This window comes from Bidens hawaiensis, unplaced genomic scaffold (genome assembly GCF_021521415.1).
Source record: "Bidens hawaiensis isolate Kalapana, Puna unplaced genomic scaffold, B.hawaiensis_p1.1 tig00015320_1, whole genome shotgun sequence".
NCBI lineage: Eukaryota > Viridiplantae > Streptophyta > Magnoliopsida > Asterales > Asteraceae > Bidens > Bidens hawaiensis.
Genome location: NW_027492369.1, coordinates 436,751 through 462,700, shown reverse-complemented (window position 1 = coordinate 462,700; position 25,950 = coordinate 436,751). Strand labels below are relative to the sequence as shown.

General features: G+C 33.7%; 1 protein-coding gene across 1 annotated transcript; it reads left to right on the top strand.

Moving 5' to 3' along the window:
- The first annotated feature begins 24,872 nt into the window (after positions 1-24,872).
- LOC143548937 (uncharacterized) lies at positions 24,873-25,786 on the top strand. The gene is made up of 2 exons (XM_077039975.1): positions 24,873-25,112; positions 25,633-25,786. Exons 1-2 carry the CDS (start codon positions 24,975-24,977, stop codon positions 25,774-25,776), a joined length of 282 nt encoding a protein of 93 aa, XP_076896090.1. The 5' UTR covers positions 24,873-24,974; the 3' UTR covers positions 25,777-25,786.
- The last annotated feature ends 164 nt before the right edge of the window (positions 25,787-25,950 follow it).

The following is a 25,950-nucleotide window of genomic DNA, read 5'->3' as shown; positions in this document are numbered from 1 at the left end:
TGGAGAAAATTACAAACTGGTTCCAAACCTTCAGTTTCGATCGGTTTCAAAACAGTTCGATTTCGGTTAACCGTTTTATTTGGACATCTCTATTTATGACGCATGACGTAACCTAATTTAATACTTTTGAATTACAATTGCTGTTAAATTTAGTCGTAAAAATACGATTGGATTAAAAGGTTAATTATGATATTATTTTCAACCTATCGTAATAATGAATGACTTTAGAAGATGTCTTTAAATAATTCATTAAAGTTTAATGATATTTAGTGGCCAACATAGAACCAAAATTAATTTCTTTTATGTGTTGCTAATCATCGGTGGTAGGTGAGAGAAATGGCAGCTTTGTGCATCACATATAAAGTTATAAACCAACTTAATATTTATATGGTTTTTATAGTTCTTTACTTAAAATTAAAATTAGTTTCAAAGTTTGTCGCCACAACTTCTAGTGGACCGAGCCTTGGGATTGTGTTGTATCGTATTTAGCATTTCCAAACTTGTATTGAAGTTGCAACATGTAGATAAACTCGTTAGTAGGTGTCTCATAGCCCCAAGCAAATGCGTAACGGTTAAATCACTATCACATATCAAAATAGTTATCTCGTGAGCGATATGTACGAGAAGACTAATATAAACGACGGGTTGTCATTCTCATGTGGGAATGCCAAAATCTATGTACGGTGGGTACGGACATTCAAAATTGGTTATGCTTGTATACCATAAATCAACAATAAATCAATTACGTAAATAGCTAAGAACATTCAAAATGAGATCGATTAACTGATGGGATATTGAGTTAGGACTATTGTAATAGCTAATTAAGGATATTGTATCGGTGAGTTAAATAACGAGTCATAAGTGATTAGTTTGTCTTTTTTTTAATGGATTGTAAGGTTGCTTAGCCAATCCAAAACAAGTTTATTGTTGGGGACAACTCTCAAAATGGACATTTTGACTAGCAGCGTTTCAAGACTAACTTTCTTTTTTAAAAAAGTCTTTAAAATGACCAGTTCTAAACCGTCTTTCCGTCTTTGATTGTGGCCAAATTTGTTTGTGAGTCCGAGTAATCTCTTTGTGAGGACTGACCAAGCTCTTTGTGAGGATCGACAAAATTTGAACTCTGTTTATACGGAATTTGTCTTTATGTAATATTATTTAGTTTTAAACATTTTAATATGAAAATATTATAAAAATAAAATAAACTTGTATATAATTTTATAATAAATTATAATGTTATAATAAAATTAATATAATAAGTTATAAGGTTATAATATAGCAATATTTTTTTAAATAGCATAAATTATTATAATATATTAAATTGCAAAATATAGTGTGTTTATTATTGTTACTATTCATTTTAGTTTATGCGTCCTGAATTTGTATTTTCTGCATCCTTTGTGGTTACCTCTTAATTATATGTTTATGCTAATACGTATTGTAGTAGTTGTTCTTCCCTTTCACATTAAGACAATTTAGAATCGACCATTTTAAAGATTTTCCAAAAAAAAAAAATGGTGATAGATCAAAATGACCATTTTATGAATTTGCCCTTATTATCAAGGCGGAAGCATCAATATATATTCAAATTTACCATATAGTAAAGTTCTTATAGTTGTTCTCATTAAGCTTTCATGCTAGAGGTGCATAAATTGGGTTTTTAAAATACCCGGGTTCGGTTATGGAACTGGGTTTGGGTATGACCGGGTATTGAAAAATCGGGTATTGGTAATACCCGGGTCGGGTTCGGGTCCGGGTATTGTCTCTAAAAACCATACCCTATGCATCGGGTTCGGGTCGGGTATAGAACCTGGTATTCTAAAACCGGGTATTTGAATACCCTATTTGTAGGTATTGAAAAACCCCATTTTTGGGTTTTTTCTGGGTTTTTTTCGGGTATAGATTGGATTTTTTTAAGGGGTTACAATTTTTAGGGGTATTTTAGGGTATTTTTCAGGTATTTTCGGGTATAGATCGGGTATTTGAAAAACCAGGTTTCGGGTATTGGAAAAACCTGGTTCTGAGTATGATACCGGTTCCGGTTTTCGGGTATTACTGGGTATAAATCAGGTCCGGTTCCGGGTATGGGTTTTGATGCTGAAATGCATACCCTATCCGTACCCTACGGGTAGGGTCGGGTACGAGTTTGGGTATTAAAAACCCGGGTATAACAAAAACCGGTTCCAGGTATTTTTTTCGTATCCGATTATGGGTTCAGGTTTTTTGTGCACCTCTATTTCATGCTTTGTGTTAATGAAACCTAAAGGACTACAAGTCTACAGGAATGATTCTTAATAATAAAGTGGTATTTGAGATTTTGAGAATTGACGATTTGAGGCTTTAAGAGCTATTCTAGCCCAATTATAGTGTGGATGGTGTGCCCCAAATTTAATAATAACTGAGCTATGTATAGCCCATTTAAAAGTTAGTCAAAGCAAGCGGCCTCATAATATGTTATGATAAAAAGTAAATTAAATCACCCTTTGCATTTAAGAAATACTAGCAGGCTTGAAACCATGCGTTGTGCCAGGACGTGATGGACTGATGGAAACTCAGTCGGTATCATTATTGGTTCGATTAGTTGCGGTGTTGGTACGATACCCGGTCTAGCAACCGAAAGAGAAAAAAAAAAGAAGGTTGGAAATTGGCACAACAGATTTAAAAACTTATTTTTACGTGTTGTACCCTTCAAGTTCCTAGATAAATACAATTTAGACCTTTAGAATTTTTTGATTTGTTTTCTTTTTTCATGACTTCGATGCTTTAAAAATGTAAATGAATATATTAAATTATAAAACCTTTTTTAGACACCTAAATACAGCCTAATCTTGCATTTTTAAAGATTTTAACCCGCACCATCTTTACGAGAAACAAACACAATATTACTACATCAGTAGGTCATGCTTTATTTTAGCTAACGATCATTTAAACATACTTTGAAACCAAACATCCTCAACCATAAATAGTATTCCATGGTGGACACCACCCATTCACAAGTATGCACCACCTAAAATGCATTTAGTGCCCTACACGAAGTGACGAAACAAACAATCCTCATTAATCATTAATCATGTAAATAAAGCGTCATATTCCAAACCATGCCCACCGAATCATAGTTAATGTTAGAAATGAGCTAATTTTGATTATATTTTTTGCAGACACGTAGAAGAAATAAATAAAATATATTAAAAATATTGAACGAGATGATGTCTTATAAAGTGTATTTTTATGATATGCTATATGATTAATATTTGTTTGAGGCGTCTAAAATGGTTTCCCTAAAAAGTAGAAAAAGGACACGTCATGTCATTGCCTAAGCCATAGTTGTGCAATGGTTTCACTAAATCATAAATTCGACATGAAACTAACAGGACCCATTTAACCTCAACTCAAACGATTCAATTTTGGATTAGATACCTTTTGTCTTATAAATTTGCACCCCAATTAAGCCCCGAAACAACAATGTGATTAGGACGACTCATACGTTATTTTAAGTAAGTTTCAGACACATGGTTGAACCAACTAGTCATTACCATATGCACTTTTTGTGAATATAAATAACTAATATCACTAAGATAAAATAGGATCTTTGTTAGTTAGAACTGAACATAAATTAGCATGCAATTTAGGCATGATTATTAATCTCCTTGCACATCTTTTATCACCAAGATAATAAAGACCAGACATGTTTTAGTACCTGTGAAATTTAAGGACTCATTTAGTGGGCCACCACAATGTCAATCAGAATGTTTTTAACATATGAAGTTTGGCCAAGTGAGCTGTGTATGACTCATGTTTCTCAATTCCCACCAATCATCAACTTCGCTCATAAACCAAGAATTTGTTCTAAACACTTTATACAAAACTTTACTCACCCAACTTTCTTTCCTACCATTGGTGTATATGTGCTATATATAATATAATATAACACTATACATTCTTTTCTTCAAATTAATTTCACAAATTTTCAACCAAGAAACAAAACAAAAAAAATGTGTTACCAGAGTTTTCACTATATGAAAACAAGATGGTACATATCACAACCACTAAGAGCCGTGGCGGAAGAAGGCGGTGAATCTCAACGGACCTTGAAGCGGGGTCTGTGCTCACCAACTAGCCACCCAGGTTCGTTTCGTTGTAGAAGTCATCACGATGAATATGTTTGGGGCGGGCGTGTGATTCGAGTTACCACGAGTTCATGATGAAGCTAACATCACCATGTACCGCACACCCGGTGGGGGAGGGGGGGGGGTGTTAATAAATTGGTTTATTTCTGGTATGTCATATTCACATATTGCCATTTGATTTTGATATGCTTTGAATCATATGCTATGACTCCTCTAGTGAGAGGCTTGAATTATATCATTTGCATGTTATAATATTATAGTCATCATGATCAAGGTTAAGTTCATCTTTTATTTTTAGCAATTTATGTTAAGACAAATTGTATGAAAACCTAACCAGGGTTTCTATTTCACGTAACAAGTCACATGCCTAGAACCGTTCATAAACATTTCACATATGGATGAACCAATTACCAACACAGGATTCTTTGTAGCTTGTAATCGAGCCGATCCAATCCCGAGCTCCTCTAAGCTTGAGTTTGGCTCAATTAACTTACGAGAGATCAAGCTCAAGCTTGGATCATTTCATTTGAAGCTCTATTTATAGAGCTCAAGCTCGAACCGTTAGCAGTTTTTCAAACTTGAGCTTGACTAGGTTAGTGCTATTATTTATTATGTGATTTTATACATGTATAACTACCTTTGTATTATTTATACAAGTGTCTCTAAAAAATAATAGTTACTTAATTTGTATATGCGCACGTCTGTATATATGCAACTAGTAACAACTATACAAACAATAACCTTGCTTAAGCTCACAAGCCGACAAGAGCTTGAGATTAGTTAATAGTCACGCTCATTTTTTAGTCAGAAGCTTTGGTCCAACCTTCTTTAAGCTTAACCCAATTCGAGTTTTTAGCAGGTTGATCTCAAATAACTTATGAGTGGTTTGACTTATTTATTAGCATGATTTTGAAACGAGAAAGTCATGGTATTGAACGTATATTATTTATGGTTTATTAGTATCGAGCCCATTGACTTGGTTCATCTGTATATTAGAAAGGCTCTGGTAAACTCGATAGTAATAAACTCTAAATACTATGCGTTTCAAAATCCAGAAATTAGGTATGTGTATACGTTACTATCAAAAAGCTTTTACCTATACCATTTCAACATCAAGAAACTAAATTCACGAAAACATTTTATGTTCTAGTACTTTAGAATTATCCTCAAATGTACAAAACTCGACCTACTTTCTATTTTTTTTTTCGAATTTGTGTGTTTGCTGAAAAGTGTGAGTCATTTTGTATTATAGTGGGTCATGTTTATGTACTTTGAAGTTAATACAAGATATTTTTTCATGGCTTGTGGTTAAGGTTTATCACATTCAAAGACTATTACAACAAGGGCTGGTCTAGACTTTGTGTTTGGTTGAAAAAAAAAAGAGTGTATGGTTGATTAAGGGTTGAAATCATCTGTTACACCGTCCATTCAATTCTCTTTAAAGCACCTCGAATTTATTCCATTAATCCCTGCGTTTTTTTTCATTTCATTCTCTCTTTCACCCTACATCAACCCCCCCCCCCCCGCCGCCTCCACTTTCGTCGCCATTCACCCACCACCACCACCTAACCATCACCACCACCGTCACTACAGCCAACCACCACCTTGACCGCCATTGCTCACAACCGCCCGCCACATTTGTGCACCGCTTCCCCTAATTACAAAGAAAACTAAAATATGTTCGTTAATTTTTATGATTTTTATAACTTAAGAAACAAAAAATTGTTTGATATAAAGAGCAACACTCAATAAATAAACATATTTCATCATAAACTCAACAATACAAACCAACCGTTAAGTGTGGTCCTAGGTGACAATGAGTCTGCATAGAATCGGCATTATCGTATAAAGGCATTGGTCCTGGTTGACAATGAGTAGACCTCGAATCTTCATACTTGATTAAGAATTTTGTTCTTAGTATGTCCCCATTTAAATTTGCTTCAAAATTCGTAACAATTATCAAGTAATAAACTTATATAGCACCTAATTCGTAACATTTATGTTTGCATGGAAATTACAAAGAATAAACTTATATAGCACCTAATCAATTTTTAAAAAGATATATACTTGTTTAAAAGAAAAATCGAACCAAAGTTTGTTAAAAAGGCTTAAGCAAAAAAGTCAAAACATACAAATACTATCGATTAAGGGTAAGCGGGGTCGATTATTGGTAATTTCAGACTCTAATTCACAAGTCTGTGAACTTAAGGGGCCAATATTGACAAGTAGGTTATAGTTGGTAATGTTTTCTAAATGTTTTGTAATTATAGTAAGTAACGTCTTGGCTAGCAATTTTGGTTAATTTGTATAAATGGAGTTATGGTTATACATTATAGAGCATGCGAGACGCAATCGAGTTAGCGTTCATCAAGAGAAACACGAGTTATGTGTAAAAGAGGTTGTTGAGTTATATTTCCTCTGTACTATATTGAGAGTTATTCAATATTTGTTTCATGTGGTTTACAATTTGGTTTAGTTATATCAAATCGCTCTTGATTGATTACTCGGAGAGGTCGAGTAGAGTGTTCGAGTAAGCGAGTACCAGGGGTACGCCACCCCCCCCCCCTTTGGCTGAGTAGTGTAGTGAATAGTTGGGAGTGCATTTGTGAACCCGATGCCGAGTAAAGAGTAACGGTCATATGATCGTTTGAACATTTTAAAAATTCACAATTTCTAATATAAATACATATAATCATAAACCATTCCATCCACGTTCTTCTCACTTTCTACACATTATACTCTCTAATTCTCTATATACACTCAACTTACCAAAAAATGGAAGGTTCATCAAGAAAAAGATCGCCGGGTAGAAATGCAAAGATATATAGACCAACCTATTCCGACCCAACTGTTTGTTAGGCATCCGAACCTGAGCCATCACTTTTCTAGCCAACTAAACACGAACCAACCTTAAATTAGGTAATTTTGCTTTGAGGTGACACTCTCATATTGGTTGGTTGAGTAACTAAACCACCCCTCGTTGTAAAAGCAATAGATTTAATATGGGGACATGTTGGCCTATTTAAGATTACATTAATGTTATCGTAAACGTTGCACGGTACAACAATGTATCATCGTAAATGCAAATTGTAATGTGATTTGTAAAATTGTAATGTGTATATTAATATTCCTTTTGAAATTTGTTTTGTCTTGTTATTTTATATATGCAAAGTTGTTAAACAACAAGATATCAATTGTCGAATGCAAATTGAAGCTCATGAGTAGACATGTTTTATCTTAAACTAAACTAATAAGAAAATATTAGCTAAAAATATGAGTCGAAGTCTACTTATAGTGTATGAATCGCTTAAAATTATTTTGTTAAACCATATATTTAATATATGAATATATGAATTTGATAGAGAAATATCATATTGTAAAGCGAACTCGTTTTTAAGACCATTAGGCTTCGTGGAACAAGAGACAGAAGGCATCACATGGCGAAAGTCAGTAATTTTGTTTTGGTTTTCTCTGTCTATGAACAAGACAAGAAAACATGTTTCACTTTTACATGCTTTTATATATTTTACTTTATTAACTGAAAAAGGTGTCAATTTCAAAAGAATTATGGTCAAAATTTTATGCTCTTCATCAACTTTTGAGTGAATGTAAAATATAGATAACTTTCTTCTTTAATCCTTTCCACTCCATGTTATTCTTGTCGTCCTGTTAATAAACTCTTATTTAGTAACTATATAAACTTAAAAACTAAGCACCACTACGGATTCTCATTCATTACATGGTTTACATTGAAATCAAAGGCATACCAGGAGCAGCTCAACGATTTTGGATGCCTAATTTGTGGCCCTTTAATGACAATTATTTTTAAAAATAAAAAAAAAACTAATAATGACTCTCAAATTCATGACATGCAAGCTAACAACACACAAGTTTACCAACAGACCAATACACAAATTTGTTTCTAATTTGCTGATTAAATATATGTCTATATATAATGTTTTTTTGTTTTGTTTTGTTTTTTAATTTGGACGCCTCAACTACGTTTAGGTCTAAAGTCCTACCTTCATTTTCCTGGCCCACATGCCGGCCCTGAGGCATACCGGCCACAAGCCTATTTGAATAGCAAAACCAAGTCATTCGTCATGAGAATGATGGATATATAACAAAACAAAAGCAATTAAATAAAATTACAAAAAATATATATATATATTCATTAATCATTGTTCACGTATGGTAGTTGTAATATACTGTATACAAATTATCTTAATAACAAGCCAATTTGGTTACTCGAGCTCGATAAATGAAGTTCAGGTTTAAACTCGCTTATTAAGGACAATTCAAACTTCTAAAGAAGCTTTTGACTAAACTTGAATTTTTTATTTGCTGAAATGTTTTTAAAATGAGCAAATGTTACTTACTCAAACAATCACATAAAATATTTTCTAACAAATTTGTTTAGCAAACTCAATTTTCATTAATCACAATGAAGGTGAAGTACAAGAAGTAGTTAATGCACAAGACGAAGTAGTGGCCCCATTATTACTATTCGTATCACTCTCATCATCTCCAGCATCCAGCCGTGACGGTGAACTCTCTGGAGTCTCAAACGGCGTCCCATTCGCTTCATCATATATCGGATTCGATATATAAACCCGTGAACACCCGTTTTGGGTTCCACCAGTGGCAGCTTCTTATTTTTCTATGTCAGTTAAGGGGTCTGCATGGGCTGGCAAGTTGTTTATGGTAGTGATGGTGGTGTTGGTGGCGGTGGCGGTGGGAGTAGTGAGGTGGTGGCCGCGGCGGTGGCGGTTGAGTGGAGAACAGTAGAGTTCAGCTAAAAGAAGTAGAATCAAGCCTAGTACCATAGCTAGAATGAGGACTAGAAATATAGTTAGCCACATTATAATATATGATGTTCCCTTCATGTTTTTTTGTTTAGTGTGTGTGTGATTTGAAGTGAAGTGAAAGAATGTGGTACTAGTGGTTGTTGCTACAATGTCACTAACTAATAAATGGGAGAATCAGTGTGTGTAATGTGTATGACATGTTTTGTTTTTGGCGGGAAAAAAAGGGGTATTGTGACTGGGCAGATGGTGGGTGGGAAGCATATACAAATTTCCAAGTGAGACAAGAATATTATGTGTTGTGGAGCATTGTTGAAGTGTAATGACATCACTGAAACCAAGGTGGTGCGACGTTAAGTAACTAATTCGTAAATTATGTCTAGTATAGAAGCTTTAACTAAACAAGTTTATATTCATTTTGGTTTTTATACATATATTGATTGAATTACAAAGGTTTGTTATCATTAACTGAATTTGATTGTGGTCCCACCACCTTGAGCCGTTTGGCTCGTTTCCAGTAGCGCCCCAAGAGGTTGAAGATGAGTTTGACGCGTGTTAAAAGGGGATGAATGGTTTTACAGCTAAAAAGAAATTAGGTGGTAGGGAGTGGCGTCCCCCACCTCACCACAACACATAGACTAATAAGATTTAAAAAAAAACTACAAATATAGTTAGATTGGTGGAACTGTAAATGTTTCTATTTTAAGTTTCTAATTATTCTCGAGAACAAACGTTTATTCATATTCAAACATTAATTTAAAAGATATAACAAAATTACAACACAATCACATACTAGTTTTTTGGGTTGAAGAATGTGATCCGGGGCGTTTAACATATCAAGATTGAGTTCCAGCCGTTATCAAGAAGAGTTCCTGAACAAGGGTCTCAACATCCATTCGATCTTGTGGAGACTCGAAACAACATTGCACTCCAATTTTCACTAATGAAATCAAACTCTTTTCATCAACATCCTCTTTTAGAAGCACTGGATCCATAATTTGAAACACATAACCATAGGATTCCAAAGCTATATATGTCTCTACGGGTTGAGATTTCACTTGCAAGTCCGTATTCTGCAACTTAGGCAGAGTTAATCGTGTAGTATAACGTAGACAAGAAGAAAACATTCAAATAGACTTGTGATCATTAGCTTACCTGGAGGTGCATACCCAATGGTTCCTCTAAAAACACTTGAGCTGTTGTTGTTTACCTGAGGAACTCCTTCATGGGATAGAATTTTTGCGAGCCCAATATCTCCGACATGAGCGACCATTTCAGTGTCCAATAAAATGTTGCTAGGCTTCAAATCACAATGAATAACTACGTTTCCACATTGACGATGTAGATAATCAATAGCACAAGCCACCTCCTTTATAATGTTGATTCTATGAGCAAAATCTAGCATTTGGTTTGTTGAATGTAACCAACTCTCCAAACTCCCATTCGGCATGTAATCAAAAACTAAAGCTTTAAAATCATTTTCTTGGAAATCGATACTTGAACAAGAAGTTATAACCTTCACCAAGTTGCGATGGCGAATATTTCTTAAGGCATCACACTCGGTCACAAAACTCCGTATTCGTTTACGAACGAAACATTTTTAGACCTTTATTATTATTAAAAATCAAGTGTTTATAAATAATTAAGTTTATAATGTTCACTTTAGGCCCCTTATACTTTATATGTTGTTCAAATCTTAAACTATGCATAAAAAGTTCGTTAAATGACCTAAATCCAAACTATAGGGACTAAAGTTGACAAATGATGATATTTTCCTCCTTTTGGCCGGAACACCACGTGGTGGGGTGGCCTAGGCCCACCACGCGGCGCTATGGGTTAGCTGCACAGCTCGTTTCGTTTATTATTGTTTCCTAGTTCGTTTTTGGCCCGAAATCGCTTATTTTATGACATAATCGAGTGTTTTAAGACTCAAGAAGACTAATATAGCTTAGATACATGTCCATACTCATTAACCCTTGATCAAGAACGAAATTTACTGGTTATAATGTTGATTTGATCATTAAAGGTCCATCTAGTTCTAAAACGAGTAAGTTACCATATTTAGTTCGATCTAGTGTATCCTATATAAACATATCATTATTTATCTATCACAAATCATCCCTAAACCCTAATTCACAATTCCTAGCCGTCACCTACCTCCAACCTTCATCATCTTCTTCGATTTTTGCATTATTGTCGAAGATACACTCATAAACGGTTGACTTTGCTTATGCACCGACCTTTGACTTCCGTTTCTCATCGATCCTTTCACTTTCCGGGTAAGTTGTAAAACATAGGAAACATTCATATATATTCCCTAGTCAATAACCTTCAATCAATTTCGGTGGTTGAAGGGTATTGACTGGTCAATTCGCTTAAAACCCGCTAAAGGGCAAAACAGTCAACAAGTTTGACTTTACTTTTTCTCATGCTTCTGGTCGGATTCAACGTTCGGTCCAGAAGAATTTTATTCTCGTAACGTAATTTTAAGGCTACTTCCCAAAACCCGACTTCCGAATCGCTGTTCGGATTCTGGTCAGTATCAGCTCGCTTAAACGTTTAATTCAACATGACTAGAGTTCTACCCATCCGTTTGGATTGATTCCAGCGGCATTAAGTTCCTTTTTATTTATAGTTTCATATCCCAAAGTTTCATATTCTGATCATTAATCTCGTTGGACGCATATTGGACGACTCGCTTAAATCATTAGTTTGTTGTCGAATTTATTAATCACTTGCCTTCCATCTAAGGTGAGTTTGATCATTCCCCTTTTTATACACTGTTTTCTAACGTTTTGGGGACATATGCGTACTTACTCATATTTTCTATTCTATATATATACTCAAAATCGCAAACGTTATTATTGTGTGAATATCAATTGAATGCTATTTGCTAATTGCTACATGTTTAATTGTTTGCTTGATAACGTTTCGGAGAGGTCCAGCATATCCCCTTTTGTATAGGGTTCTCATTAGTATGTTCATACGACCGTCTTAGTAACCGGAGCCCGATTCGCTTGGCGAAGGTAAACCGACAATTTAGTCATTGTAATCAATGCCCGATTCACTTGGCAACGATTCATTGACACACGAATATACTTGATTTTGGTTTGTTATGGTTTGATTGATTATTACCACATAGATTGGTTTGCGCATTTACCACTTATCATTTATTATTTATTTATTATATAACTATTTGTTGTGTCAAAATTGGTGATCATCTCACTCAACATATTTGTTGACAAAACTCCATTTTCTACGCATATGCATGTTACTTGAAGTGGAAGTATGGACACTTAGAAAGACCTTAGGGTTATATTGAAGACAAAACTTGAATTTAAATGGTTGTAAATATTTATTTGAAGTATATTGTTGTATTTGATTATTGTGCGTATTATTTGAACAAAATAATTAATTAGATATTGTCATTTATATTTATGATAGTATCTTCGAGCTGTGAGCAATCGGATCACGCCCCGGCATTTCCGCCTTAGGTTGGGGTGTGACATATGAAATCTTCTCAAAAGATTTAGTCGATATTGTATCCAATGGTTTACTTGTATTTCTCTTTGTATAACAGTAAAACAAGAGAAATGACATCATAGCTAAACCTACAACAATGGAAGATAGTGAGATCGCTACAACAACACGCACAGAAAGCTTTTGGAGTCTCCAACTGTGCATTTGGGTAGGTGAAGCTCAAGTAAACCACCGCAAAGTCTATGATTCCCAACGATCTCTATCATACTCGTGTTGGCAAAAACACCTTTAACGTACACCTCTCCCTCAAAATTGTTATATGAAAGATCCAGATGCTTCAAATCCAATTCTTGCAAATATGTTGGAATAGGCCCCGAAAAGTTATTTCAAGACAAGTTAACATATTCGAGGCCTCTCAAAGAACCGAATTCCTTTGGCAACGATCCATGGAAGAAATTTCTACAAAGATTTAGTGTTTGAAGGCTTTTGCAACTACTTAAGCTACTTGGAAGTTCACCCAATAAACGATTATTAGACAAATCAAGATATCCTAACATCTTAAGCTTGTCAATCTCTCATGGAATCATTCCAGACAGATTGTTTTGACTCAAATCTAGTCGAAGGGAAAGCGACGACAATTGGCATATTTCTTTAGGTATACTTTCTCTAAGGTTGTTTCTACGTAGGTCTAGATATAACAACTTTTTGCAATTGCTTAAAGTCGATGGTATAGTTCCTTCCAATTTGTTTCCTTCAACGCTAATTCGGCTAGAGATGACAAGTTTCCAATATTTATTATTTCTAACATTGTAATGTTATAGGAAAACAGTGGAAACTCTCCGAGGAGGCCATTTTCTGCGAGACCTAGCCCTCTTAGTTCTTTCAACTGATTAATGGAACTGGGAATGCTACCTCCTAACGGATTTCCTCCGAGAGAGAGCTTTTGAAGATATGTAAGATTGCCAATGGATGGTGGAATCCCACCCGTGAAGTTATTTTTGCCTAAGTGTAACATTTTCAACATCTACATAGAACTAATCGTATTTGGAATTATCCCGGATAACTTATTTTCTCTAAGTCAAGTAACCATAGTTTTGAGCAACTTGATAAGTTGCCTGGGATCTCTCCGATGAAAAAATTGTTGTATATGGAAAATTTTTGTAATCGTGATAAACGACTTATTTCATGTGGGATATTACCATTAAACCGATTGTCATTTAAGACGACGGACCTGAGGAAGCTGAGGTTTCCAAGAAAAGGAGATAAAGAACCTGCTAAAGCCTTGCTTCTAAGATTCAAGCTTGTGACTCTTTGGTGTCATCGACTGCATGTTACTCCTCGCCACGTGCAAAAAGGAAGAGAATCATTCCATGATCTAAGAACACCATGAGGGTCGTCTGAAATCATTGACTTGATTTCCATTAATGCAACCTGGTCAGTGGGAAGACTAGAACCAGATCCAGCAACATTCATTTGTATAAGAATAGCCAAAAGCATGGTTGTTTTTAAGATTGAGGAGCACATTCATTTGTATAAGAACCTGGTCAGTGGGAAGACTAGAACCAGATCCAGCAACATTCAGAGCTTGAATTATATATCAAGTAAAAAACAGAATCATATTTTTCATTTTTTCACATATTATAGTTACATAATTGCCTAACTATTCCAAACTGTTTTGGTTTCTAGTAATCAAGACTTTTGGATTCATAGAAGTTTAGAGTATTTAATAGTTATATTTATTTTCAAACGACTCATAAGGAAAGAGGTGTTTATTTTTCACATCAAGTAAAAAACAGAATCATATCTTTCATTTTTTCCCATATTATACTTACAAAATTGCCAAATTATTCCAAAATGGTTTGGTTTGTAGTAATCAAGACTTTTCGTCTTTTGGATTGATAGAAGTTTAGAGTAAGTTATATTTATTTTCAAATGACTCACAAGGAAAGAGCATGGTGTTTTACTCTTTCACTACCCTGGTCAGTCAACATTTATGTTGAAATAATAAGAGGTAATTTTCTTATTATGTTTCAATTCAATTGATTATAAGGTGTTATGTTTTTATTATTATAACTTTGTTTTATTTTTTATTTTTTTTCATGTATGTGAAATGTGGGAGTCTGGTTGCATGATGGGCTTGATTGGATGGACTGAATGGGCTGGAGCTTTGGCTAGATGGGCTGTAAGGAATTGGGCCCAGAATATGGAAGCATTTTTGCTCTCCAGGTTTGTTACGAGTGTTATAATAATTTTGACATTCGTTCACTTGGAGAGCCATATAAAATACTTGTTAGGGTTCATTCACCTAATATACATACGCATATATTGTACCATTCATTCTAGTATTTTCAATTCTTCTCTCAATAGTTCTTGTAATCTAGGTTTAGGTTCATCTTGTTCATGAAGAATAAAGTTAGTTGTTCATGGTATCCATTTTTACATGGTATCAGAGAGCTAAGGTATTCTGGATCTTGGAGATTACATTCGATTTTGATTTGAAGAATTAGGGTTTTCGTTTGAAACCCTAATTTTTGGGCGATTTGTGGCAAGTGACGATTGATGAGTCGTGGTTACTGTTTCGTCTTGATACGTAATTCTGATTGAAGGCTACATTGTTGTATTGGTGTTTACACTGTGAGATCTTTCCCTTATCTTAAATTTTCTGTTATTACTTTCTTGTTGGCATTAGGCCTTAGAGTTACTGGACTAGTTGGGCCAGGTTTGAAACAGGGAGAAGCATCCCCTGTAGTGTTTGAATTAATTGTGAATCATCTTGTGTGTTTTGAGTTGTATATTGCATTCCCAACCATTATTAACCTTGATCTACCTTCTTGAAAGGCAAGAATACCTGGCTCTAATCTTGGTTGGTTTACTTACGTGTGCTTGTGTGATTAATTCATTTTTTGCTGTATTAATTGCTTATTATCATGGGTGATGAGAATAATAATAATACTTTGGTTAGTAAACTTGAGGCTAGCGATCCTCTTTACTTGCATGCTAGCGATTCTAGTTGTCTTACTATTGTAAATATAAAATTGAAAGGAACTGAAAATTACAAAGTTTGGTCTAACGCAATGAATTTGGCGTTACAAGTTAAAAATAAAATTGGATTCATTGATGGTATTAGTATCAGGTCTACCACTGATCAAGTCTTGGCTAGACAGTGGGATAGATGTAATTCTGTGGTTTTAACATGGTTGTTAAATTCTGTATCTGATGAACTTTACTTAGGTCAAGTTTATTCTAGGTTAGCATCAGAAGTATGGAAAGAACTTAAAGAAACTTATGATAAAGATGATGGACCTGTGGTGTTTAACTTGTATCAACAAATTAATATGTTTAGTCAAAATAATCAACCTGTGTCTGAATATTATCACAAATTAAATGGTATGTGAAAACAATTAATTTTACAACTACCAACATGTACTTGTGATGCTTCAAAACAGTTTAATGATTTTAATCACTTAATAAAACTAATGCAATTCTTGATGGGTCTTGATAGTGGTTATGAATCGGTAAGAACAAATTTGTTGGTTAGAGATGAGCTTCCTACCGTTAAAGATGCTTTTGCTATAATATCTAGGGAAGAATCTCATAGAAACTCTAGTAGTAATTTTTTTAAGGGACAAACCCAAGGTGTTGGGTTTGTATCAAGATCAAATCAAAGTTTTGAAAACAAAAAAAATACTACTAGAGGTTCTAATCAAAATGTAAAGTGTACTCACTGTAATAAAATAGGTCATAATGTTGACAAGTGTTTTGAAATAATTGGCTATCCTGCATGGATGAAGCCTAGGGGCGGTCAAGGTAAAAATGTTGTAACTAGTAACCATGTTCGTGATAATTCATGTACTTCTAATAATGCTCCTGTTGGTCTTACTTCTGATCAGATTGCTAGGTTATTGAGTCTGAACTCATGATACTCAGAGTTGTAATGTGTCAGGTATTGTTAGCCCTTGGTTTTACTCTTTCAATAGTAATAAATCTGTGTTTTGCTTTGCTAGTAGTAGTAATAGTGAGTCCAATCCATGTTGGGTTGTTGACTCAGGGGCAAACCAACATATGGTGATGTCTGATGCGAACTTGATTAATCAACTTGATGTATTTGATCTTAATATAAGGGTTAGACATCCAAATGGCACTAGTGCTGTTGTAACTAAAATTGGTAACATAAAATTGAACAATAGAGTTACTTTATATGACGTGTTTGTTGTACCAGACTATTGTGTTAATTTGATGTCTGTTCATAAGCTTGCTAAAGATAGCAAATTAACTGTATCTTTTAATGAGAATAATTGTTACATTTAGGATTCCGTAACAAAGAGTATCCTGGTGACTGGTAGCCAACTTGATGGGCTATACATTTGTGGTAATTCCTCTTTGACTGAAAAGGTGTGTTTTAGTAGTCATAATAGTGTAAACTTGTGGCATGCTAGATTAGGGCATCCATCTGATATTGTTCTGAAAGTCTTAAAAGATACATTAAAATTGTCTAAAGTTGAGAATAATATTCCGTGTGAAGTTTGTCACAGGGCAAAGCAACAAAGAGAACCTTTCCCCTTAAGTGATCATATCACTAAAGCTTTAGGAGAATTAATTCATCTAGATGTATGGGGTCCTTATAGGATTCCAAGTAGAGAAGGATTTCGTTTTTTTCTTACCGTAGTTGATGATTACTCTAGGGTTGTATGGGTTTTCTTAATGAAACATAAAGATGAGGTATTTTCACATATAAAAAGTTTTACCAATATGATAAAGAATCAATTTGATAAAAATATAAAAGTTTTCAGAAGTGATAACGGTTCTGAATTTGTTAATAATCAAATGAGCAAATTCTGCATTGATAATGGTATTAATCATCAAACAACATGTGTCCATACTCCTCAACAAAATGGTATTGTTGAGAGGAAGCATAGACACTTGTTGAATGTTGCTAGAGCTTTATTATTTCAAAGTGGAATTCCTTTAAAGTTTTGGTCTGAGTGTATATTGACTGCTGCTTATTTGATTAACAGGACACCATCTTCTGTGTTGAATGGTAAATCTCCTTATGAATTAGTTTATGATTTTAAACCTGTGTTAGATCATCTAAGATTGTTTAGGTGTCTTTGTTTTAGTACTGTGTTAAATAAAACTGATAAGTTTAGCAGTAATGCTGAAAAATGTGTTTTCATTGGTTATTCAAATCAAAAGAAAGGATATAAATTGTGGAGTTTAGAAAAGAAACAGATTTTGTTTTCAAGAGATGTAAAATTTTATGAGACAATTTTTCCTTTCAAAGATAATTCTATACTAAAGGATATTAATGAAAATAATTTTGGTGTTACACATTTAAACTTTTTTGATTTGTATAATTCTTCTATACCCAATCAGTCTAGAGATGATCTAATTCCCAATTATGAGAATCATAATAATGACTTATCTCCTCACGGGTCTGAGCAAACTAGTGGGCTAAGGTTTGGTCTTAGGTATGGTACTACTGTTGATAAGGCTGGACATCAGCATACTAGTGGATCAAGGTCTAGAATCATTGATGATAGGGCTGAAAATCAGCTAACCAATGGTTCTGGAACTGATGTTGTTATTGATAGTGCTGAATATCAGCAAACCAGTGGTATTGAATCTGAAGCTGGTAGGGTTCAAGGTGAGGAAGATATATATGAACATGAATATAATTTTGAGGGAAATGACATTAGAGAACAAGTCCCTACTGTTCCTAGAAGATCTACAAGAAATGTATCTTTTCCAAAAACTTTAAATGATTACATTATTGAAGGAAAAGTAAAGTATGGTTTAGAGAAAGTAGTAAATTACTCAAATCTTTCTGCATGCAACATGAATTTTGTGTCTATGTTGAGTAAAAGTGTTGAGCCCAGGAATTTTTTTGAGGCTGCTACTGATCCAAACTGGATCATTGCTATGAATGATGAGATTGAAGTTCTTCATAGGAATGATACCTGGGATTTAGTTGATTTACCACCTAATAGGAAAACCATAGGGTGTAAATGGGTTTTCAAAATAAAATATAAATCAAATGGTGAAATAGAAAGACTTAAAGCCAGGCTAGTTGCCAAGGGTTTTAGTCAAAAGGAAGAAATAGATTTTTTTGAGACTTTTTCACCTGTTGTTAAAATGATAACTGTTAAGTGTGTTCTAACGTTGGCTGTTCAAAATGATTGGACGTTGTATCAGTTAGATATTAATAATGCCTTCTTATATGTTGATTTAAATGAAGATGTTTATATGGACTTACCAGAAGGTTATTTTTCAAAAAATGAGTCAAGAGTTTGTAAATTGAAAAAATCTCTCTATGGGCTTAAACAAGCTCCTAGGATGTGGAATGAAAAACTTGTATATGTGTTGACTGAATTAGGTTTTGTACAAAGTATGTGCGAACTATTCAATGTTTGTTATGTGTAATAATACGGTGTTTATTGTTTTACTTGTGTATGTAGATGATATTGTAGTAACTGGAAATTGTGAAAAGGAACTAATAAAGGTCAAAGAATTTCTTAAAACAAAATTTATGATTAAAGACCTTGGTGAACTAAAATACTTTCTAGGTATTGAAGTTATTAGGTTTGAGATTGGTTTGTGTTTGTCTCAAAGGAAATATTGTTTAGACTTACTTGCTGAGTATGGTATGACAGGATGCAAACCAGTAAGTAATCCAATTGAGCAACATTTCATTATTTCAAATTTGACAAAAAGCAATGATCACGTGTTGAAAAATATCACGGGTTATCAGAAGCTTGTTGGCAAATTGATTTATTTTTCACACACTAGGCCTGATATTGCATATATTGTGCATTATTTGAGTCAGTACATGCATTGTCCTTGTGATTCACATTTACATATTGCTATGAGACTCCTTAGGTATTTGAAAGGGTCACCTGGTAAAGGTGTCTTATTTAGCAAAAGTGATAAACTTGAGATAAGTGCATATTCTAACTCTGATTGGGCAAAGTGTTTAATGACGAGGAAATCTGTTACTGGTTTTTGTTTGTTTCTAGGAAATTGTTTAATTTCTTGGAAAAGTAAAAACAATCTATTGTGGCTAGGTCTTCTGCTGAGGCAGAGTATAGGTCTTCTGTTGTGGCTAGGTCTTCTCACATATAACAAATGTGAGATTATATGGGTTAAAAATTTGTTGAGTGAACTTAATATAAATATAAATTTACCTATAAGTTTGTACCGTGACAACACTGCTGCAATTTCTATTGCAGCCAATCCTGTATTTCATGACAAAACTAGACCTGGAGAGCAATATAAATATGTATGACATGTTTGGCTATTGAATTGATGGGGGGTGTTGAAATAATAAGAGGTAATTTTCTTATTATGTTTCAATTCAATTGATTATAAGGTGTTATGTTTTTATTATTATAACTTTGTTTTATTTTTTATTTTTTTTCATGTATGTGAAATGTGGGAGTCTAGTTACATGATGGGTTTAATTGGATGGACTGAATGGGCTGGAGCTTTGGCTAGATGGGCTGGAAGGAATTGGGCCCAGAATATGGAAGCATTTTTGCTCTCCAGGTTTGTTACGAGTGTTATAATAATTTTGACATTCGTTCACTTGGAGAGCCATATAAAATACTTGTTTGGGTTCATTCACCTAATATACATACGCATATATTATACCATTCATTCCAGTATTTTCAATTCTTCTCTCAATAGTTCTTGTAATCTAGGTTTAGGTTCATCTTGTTGTTGAACCGTTAGACTGATAAATTGAGTTGGAGAGTTTTTTATTTGTAATTTCTGCTACGTTGTAATCAATCTGTTCGTGAAGAATAAAGTTAGTTGTTCATGGTATACATTTTTACAATTTATTCTCTTTTTGTAATGAGTTATTCTATTTTTGACAAAGGGGGACTAGGTCTCTTAAATAAAATAGTTATACATTTTTTTTTCTTAATCTTGTTTGTGAAAAATGAAAGTTCAACAAATATTTCAATTGAAGTGTTGCTTATTGACAACTAAATATGGTACTTGATAGACAAAGATCACTTTGAATCAGCAATCAACGGTTTCATTGAAGCTTGCGTAGATTATTGAAACGACAAGTCACTTCAATTGATGGATTTGAGATCTGTAAATCTTCGATATGTTTTCATCGTGTTTATGATTATGGTCAAGTGTTAAAATTAAACTAGAATGGCCTTGTCTAAGTTATTACACTTTAGTGTTTTAATATTATATTACTGGAAACCGAAAGGCTTCAGTAGAATTTACTGTATTTCACTTTTAGCTATGTAAGTTTTTGTACTTTAGCTCATATACAACAATTACCTTACTTAGGGGAAATATCAAGCGAATTGGTTAAGGGCGTCATAAGTTTTATAATGTTGTGTTATCCAATTTATATACAACAAAATTCTCATATAACAATTAGTTATAAAACTTTAAAGAAACATCAGGTTCAAAGCCGAATACTAATAAGATGCGAATTAGTTTTGGCTCGTGTCTATTTTTATAAAACTTGATCAGATTCAAAGCCGAATAATGAATGTCTTGGATAAATCTAGTTAAAATGTATAAAAGTGTGGAGACAAATTTTCTCTACTCTCTTGGACTTCTAAAATTACTAGGCCCAGGAGTTGTATTTTATATTCGTTTATAGTTGGGCCGGAAACTACCCTGGTGCTTTGCTTGTTCTTGTGTTCAAAGCAAATGATTGTATATTGTGTTAGGACTTTTTATGGTTACGTTTCGAAGTGCAAAGTCGAGCCAAGGCCCCAGACAAGTACCAGTATACCACCCCAAATGTTCTGCCACCCCTGGTTCAAAAACCAAAGGCAAGCCAAGCCAAGCCACCACATACTAACCTAACAAGCCAGGGTCATCCCTCATATCTCTTATATAAATTGGTGATTTTTTTTAAAATTCTAATCCAATAAAATTATGAGCAAAAAACTTAAGTTTAAAAAAAATCTATTTTGATAAATAATAATTTTTAAAGACTCATTTGGTAAATAGTTTTTTTTCACCTATTCTATTTTAAAATTAAAAGCGTCTTACCAACACAATATCACACCATATCATCATTTTCATTTCAAAACTAAATATTCACAAAAGAAATCATGGCATAAAAATCAAAACAACCAAGAGTTCATCAGACAATAGTGAAAGATTATAATCATGTAACATTATCATTCGAACCATGAAAATAAATTAACATCATTTGAATCTCTTGGTTATCACAATAACAAAAAAGTTTCAAAACAAATCATACTAAAAACTCATCATATAAGCTCATAAGCTTTTAAATTTTTTAAAAGTTTTTATAAAAATATTATTAACCAGCCAAAGCTCAGCCCGGGACCGATAAATAAAACAAGCTCAATTCATTTCAAGCCTTTTATAAATCCAACCTCAAGTAACTCGAGAACATCACTACTTTTTCACATTCATATTTACAACATAATAAAAAATGGCTTTAAATAATCAATGGCAATTTGTTTAATATCAATAAAATAATAAATAATGTTTAGCCTCATAGAGAAGATTAGATTTAACAACACAGCATGGTTTCAGACATATGCTTGTCAATTATTTTATATTAAATCATCGGCCAAACAGATCCAATAAATAAAAAAACCCCTAAATTGTAAAATTAAAATAAAACAGGGGAAATAAACAATATAAAAAAAAGATATGAAACAATATAAAAACTCAAAATACCTTCAAATCTGTTGGATTTAGAGACAGACAATTGAATAAATAATAAATAAAAATTTGTGAATTGAAGAGATTGTGCGTTTGTATTTATAGACGGCCGCCTAGGGTTTTATCCAGCTGTGATGCTGAAAAATTGGGCCTTTTAAGAGAAACAAAATGTTTTGTTTTTTCATTTATTTGTTAGAAATATTCAAAATATCAAATTTAATATTTAATATTTATATGGTTAAATATTTCTAAAGGGCATGCTTTATTTGAACTCAAGGGTAGTTTTTCGTATATTATTACTTGCGACCTATATGACTCGTATAAGCCTATATGTGTTGTATAGACATAGATTTTTTTTTTACCTTGTACAGGTACAAGTTCTTCTTTTCCTAAAGAGAGAATTGCGGTTTCCGTGTCTTTGATTTGTTTAAAGTTGCTATTTCAGTCCCGAAGTTTAAAATTTGCAATTTTAAGTAATTTATAAAAATTTAATAAATATGTAACTCAAACATTTGTGTCCAAACGCATAAAAGTCTATTAGTTAAGATTTACCAAAATTATTTATACCTAAATTCATTATTTTTGGCCAACTTTCTTTTCGGTCTGAAATTTTCAAGCTCAAATGCCAAAAACCGAACCGGACCCAACGAAAACCGAAACACGAAACCTAAAAAACCGAAACCGAAAAGCTTAAAAAATTCAAAAACCAAAATTTTGGTTTTCGGTCTGAATTTAGCCTAAAACCGCACAATTGACACCCCTACCCAAATTATATATGATCATGATTGTCTCACGAACCGAAAATATATTGGAAACAAACAACATATTCTCTTCCAAATTACCTCCTAATCATTAGCAACCTTACCATGTATAGGTTTTATTCCTTGTATTTATTTTGGTTGCTACTCATTGTATATATTCATTCATTCACAAATATACAAAAGCAATCAAAAGCCTCTAGCCAACATGAACAACGAAGGCGTATTGGATGCGAGTTCACCACTCTACATCCATCCGTCTAATTGCCCGAAGCAAATGCATGTTAACGACAACCTTACCGATAGTAATTATGCTAATTGGTCACAAGAGATGCTTAATTTTTTGTTAGCCAAGAACAAGGTTGGCCTCGTTGACGGCACTATCTAAAAACCCCACAAAACGTCTCCAAACTACATGGCATGGATGCGTGCCGATGCCATGGTGAAAGGATGGTTAACAACCGCAATGGAAAAAGAAATTAAAAGTAGTGTCAAGTATGCAAACACTAGTTTTGAAATATGGCTCGATCTCTTTGAGAGATTCGGAAAAGAAAGCGCCCCTAGGGCGTACAGGTTGAAACCTGTGTCCTCCTATTTCACAAGACTTCGTAATTTGTGGCAAAGGGCTATATTCGCTCAGACGAGACATAACATAAACGGTTGCTTCAAGAGGATTGGGTATCCAGAATGGTGGCCAGGGAATAAAGGTAAACGTGATGACGCTAAACCTAAGGCGTATTGTGTCGGGACAAGTTCATGTCCCGTACCAGGTTTGACAAAGGATCAATACCAAATTATTTTGAGACACTTTGCGGGTGACGACACTAACTTCAATGAACACACACCACCTATAGCCAATATGGCGGGTAAGAGTTATCGAAATGATGAGTGGGTAATTGACTCAGGGGCCACAGAGCATATCACTCATGAAATCAGGATCTTAAAAAATATAACGGAGAATGAAAACGAGGAACCCATCATTATTCCTAACGGAGTTACCATCCCTGTAAAACGGAAAGGCGGTTGCATTCTAGGGAAAGGTCTTAAATTAAAAGATGTCCTTTATGTCCCGGATTTTAAGTGTAATCTTTTATCAGTTGGACGGCTGACTGAAAATCTGCAATGTTCCGTGACCTTTTTTCCTCAGTTTTGTATTATGCAGAAACTTGACACGAGAAGCTTGATTGGTGTGGGTACACGGAAGGGCGGTCTATACCGATTGTGAATGATCAAAAATAGAAGAAAAGGAATGATTTGGAGGTAAATGCATATGATGGTTTAACATCAACGTATCTAAACTCTTTTTTATAGTGTTATTGTTTAATATTAACTAGATTCTTACCCGCACGCGGGTTTAGTGGTTTTGTTGACTCGAAATTATATACCAATAAACATTAGCGGGTTATTAACTATATGAATAAATGCTATATAATTCAAGGGATGTATATGAATGTTGTACCAAAAGCTCAGTAATCTGTACACAGAAAGAATGCTAGATGTTGTTGTACCCAAAGCAAAGTAACAAGTACTGTCGATGAATAGTACCTTTTGTGAAACATCATCAATTTCACAATTAATAAGTTTTAATGAATAATATGCCACTCATTGATTTTTATAATTTTTATAACATTTTACAATTCTTTCCGTACCTAATAAACCAGCTGCGCATATGATGTTCAAATTTGTACAAATTCGATGTTGACACATAATATTTCCATGTTACATCTTAGTGTCATCTTATATTGCATGTTACTGTCGAACTTTCCCTTTAAATAACGAAAAAACAAAAGAGGCGCGCTTTATAAACAAAACACGACAATCATAAGTCATGGGTGTCAACATGATAACAACTAACAATATGGGTATATGTTCATCTTATTATGGAAAACAACAAAACATGCAATGGACCTTGAATACTTCTAAAATCCTCAACTAGAACTTTCATGTTTGTTAAATGACAATGATGTTTATGGCCTATAATATCTCATCAACATTCACAAGTTCACACCCATTTTTCAAAATTCAATTTTTTGATGAGTTGGTATAAATACAAAGAATCTTGATTTATAAGGGAAAAATCAAGAAACCATAGATACAAAGAATCATGATTTTTAAGGGTAAAATCAAGAATGTTAGAAGGGAAAGCATATGTGAAGGATACGGATATGCCGGTGAAGATGCAAGTTCACGCAATGGATTCTGTGTCTCAAGCTCTTGATCTTTATGATGTCGTGGAGTGTACCGCCATTGCGGCATGCATCAAGAAGGTAGCTTTTTGCTTAAAGTGTTACTTTTTTGGCTTAATTTTGAGCAATGTTATAAAAGTATGCTTACAAGGCCGAGTATTTCTCGAGTAATCGCTACAAGGTTGACGTCGGGGCAACTCTTATAACTCCGCCTAGTTACTAAGAATCGATCAAATGGGGTCAACCCCAGCCAGCGGTCAACATGGGCTGATTTTGACTTAAAAAAGTAAAACATAATTCGTATTGCTATAATGTTAAAAAACGAATATCATTTTTTTAATTAATGGTTAGCAAATTTTAAAATAATTTAGTATTTAAAAATATATTTCTATTATTTATATCAATATTCACCTATTTTATTATAAATATCAGTAAACTTATGATATTTGGCATTTATATAATATTCAAAAATTAATTTTCTTTATAGTTATCATGTCCGAATACTCTCAGAGTACTCCCCAATTGGCCGCCTAGGGTCCATCTACTGACTTGTGCAACGTTGATTTTGAGAAATAATTTGTGGGCTTTTGATGGATTTCAGGAATTTGATAGGATGTATGGTGGTGGATGGCAATGTGTTGTGGGTTCAAATTTTAGTAGTTTTTTCACTCACACAAAAGGGTCTTTTATCTATTTCTCATTGGAGACATTTAATTTCCTCATCTTTAAAGGTGCTGCTCATTGATTAATCAAATCAAGAAGAAAGTTACTTTCGTACCATGTTTTATTGGTTATAATCTTCATTTCAGTTGAGGAGAAACCAATCTTTATGCATTATTTCATTCTTGATGGGATAAGTTTCTATAATTTACATTTATTTTTATGTAGTAGTACCAAAAGAGATAAAATACAAGTCACT

What these genes read in the sequence shown, in the direction of transcription:
- LOC143548937 (XM_077039975.1), top strand. Translation starts at nt 24,975, where the DNA reads ATGTTAGAAGGGAAAGCATATGTGAAGGATACGGATATGCCGGTGAAG. An exon ending in TTGCGGCATGCATCAAGAAG is followed by an intron (nt 25,113 to 25,632) that starts GTAGCTTTTTGC and finishes GATGGATTTCAG; the next exon opens with GAATTTGATAGGATGTATGG.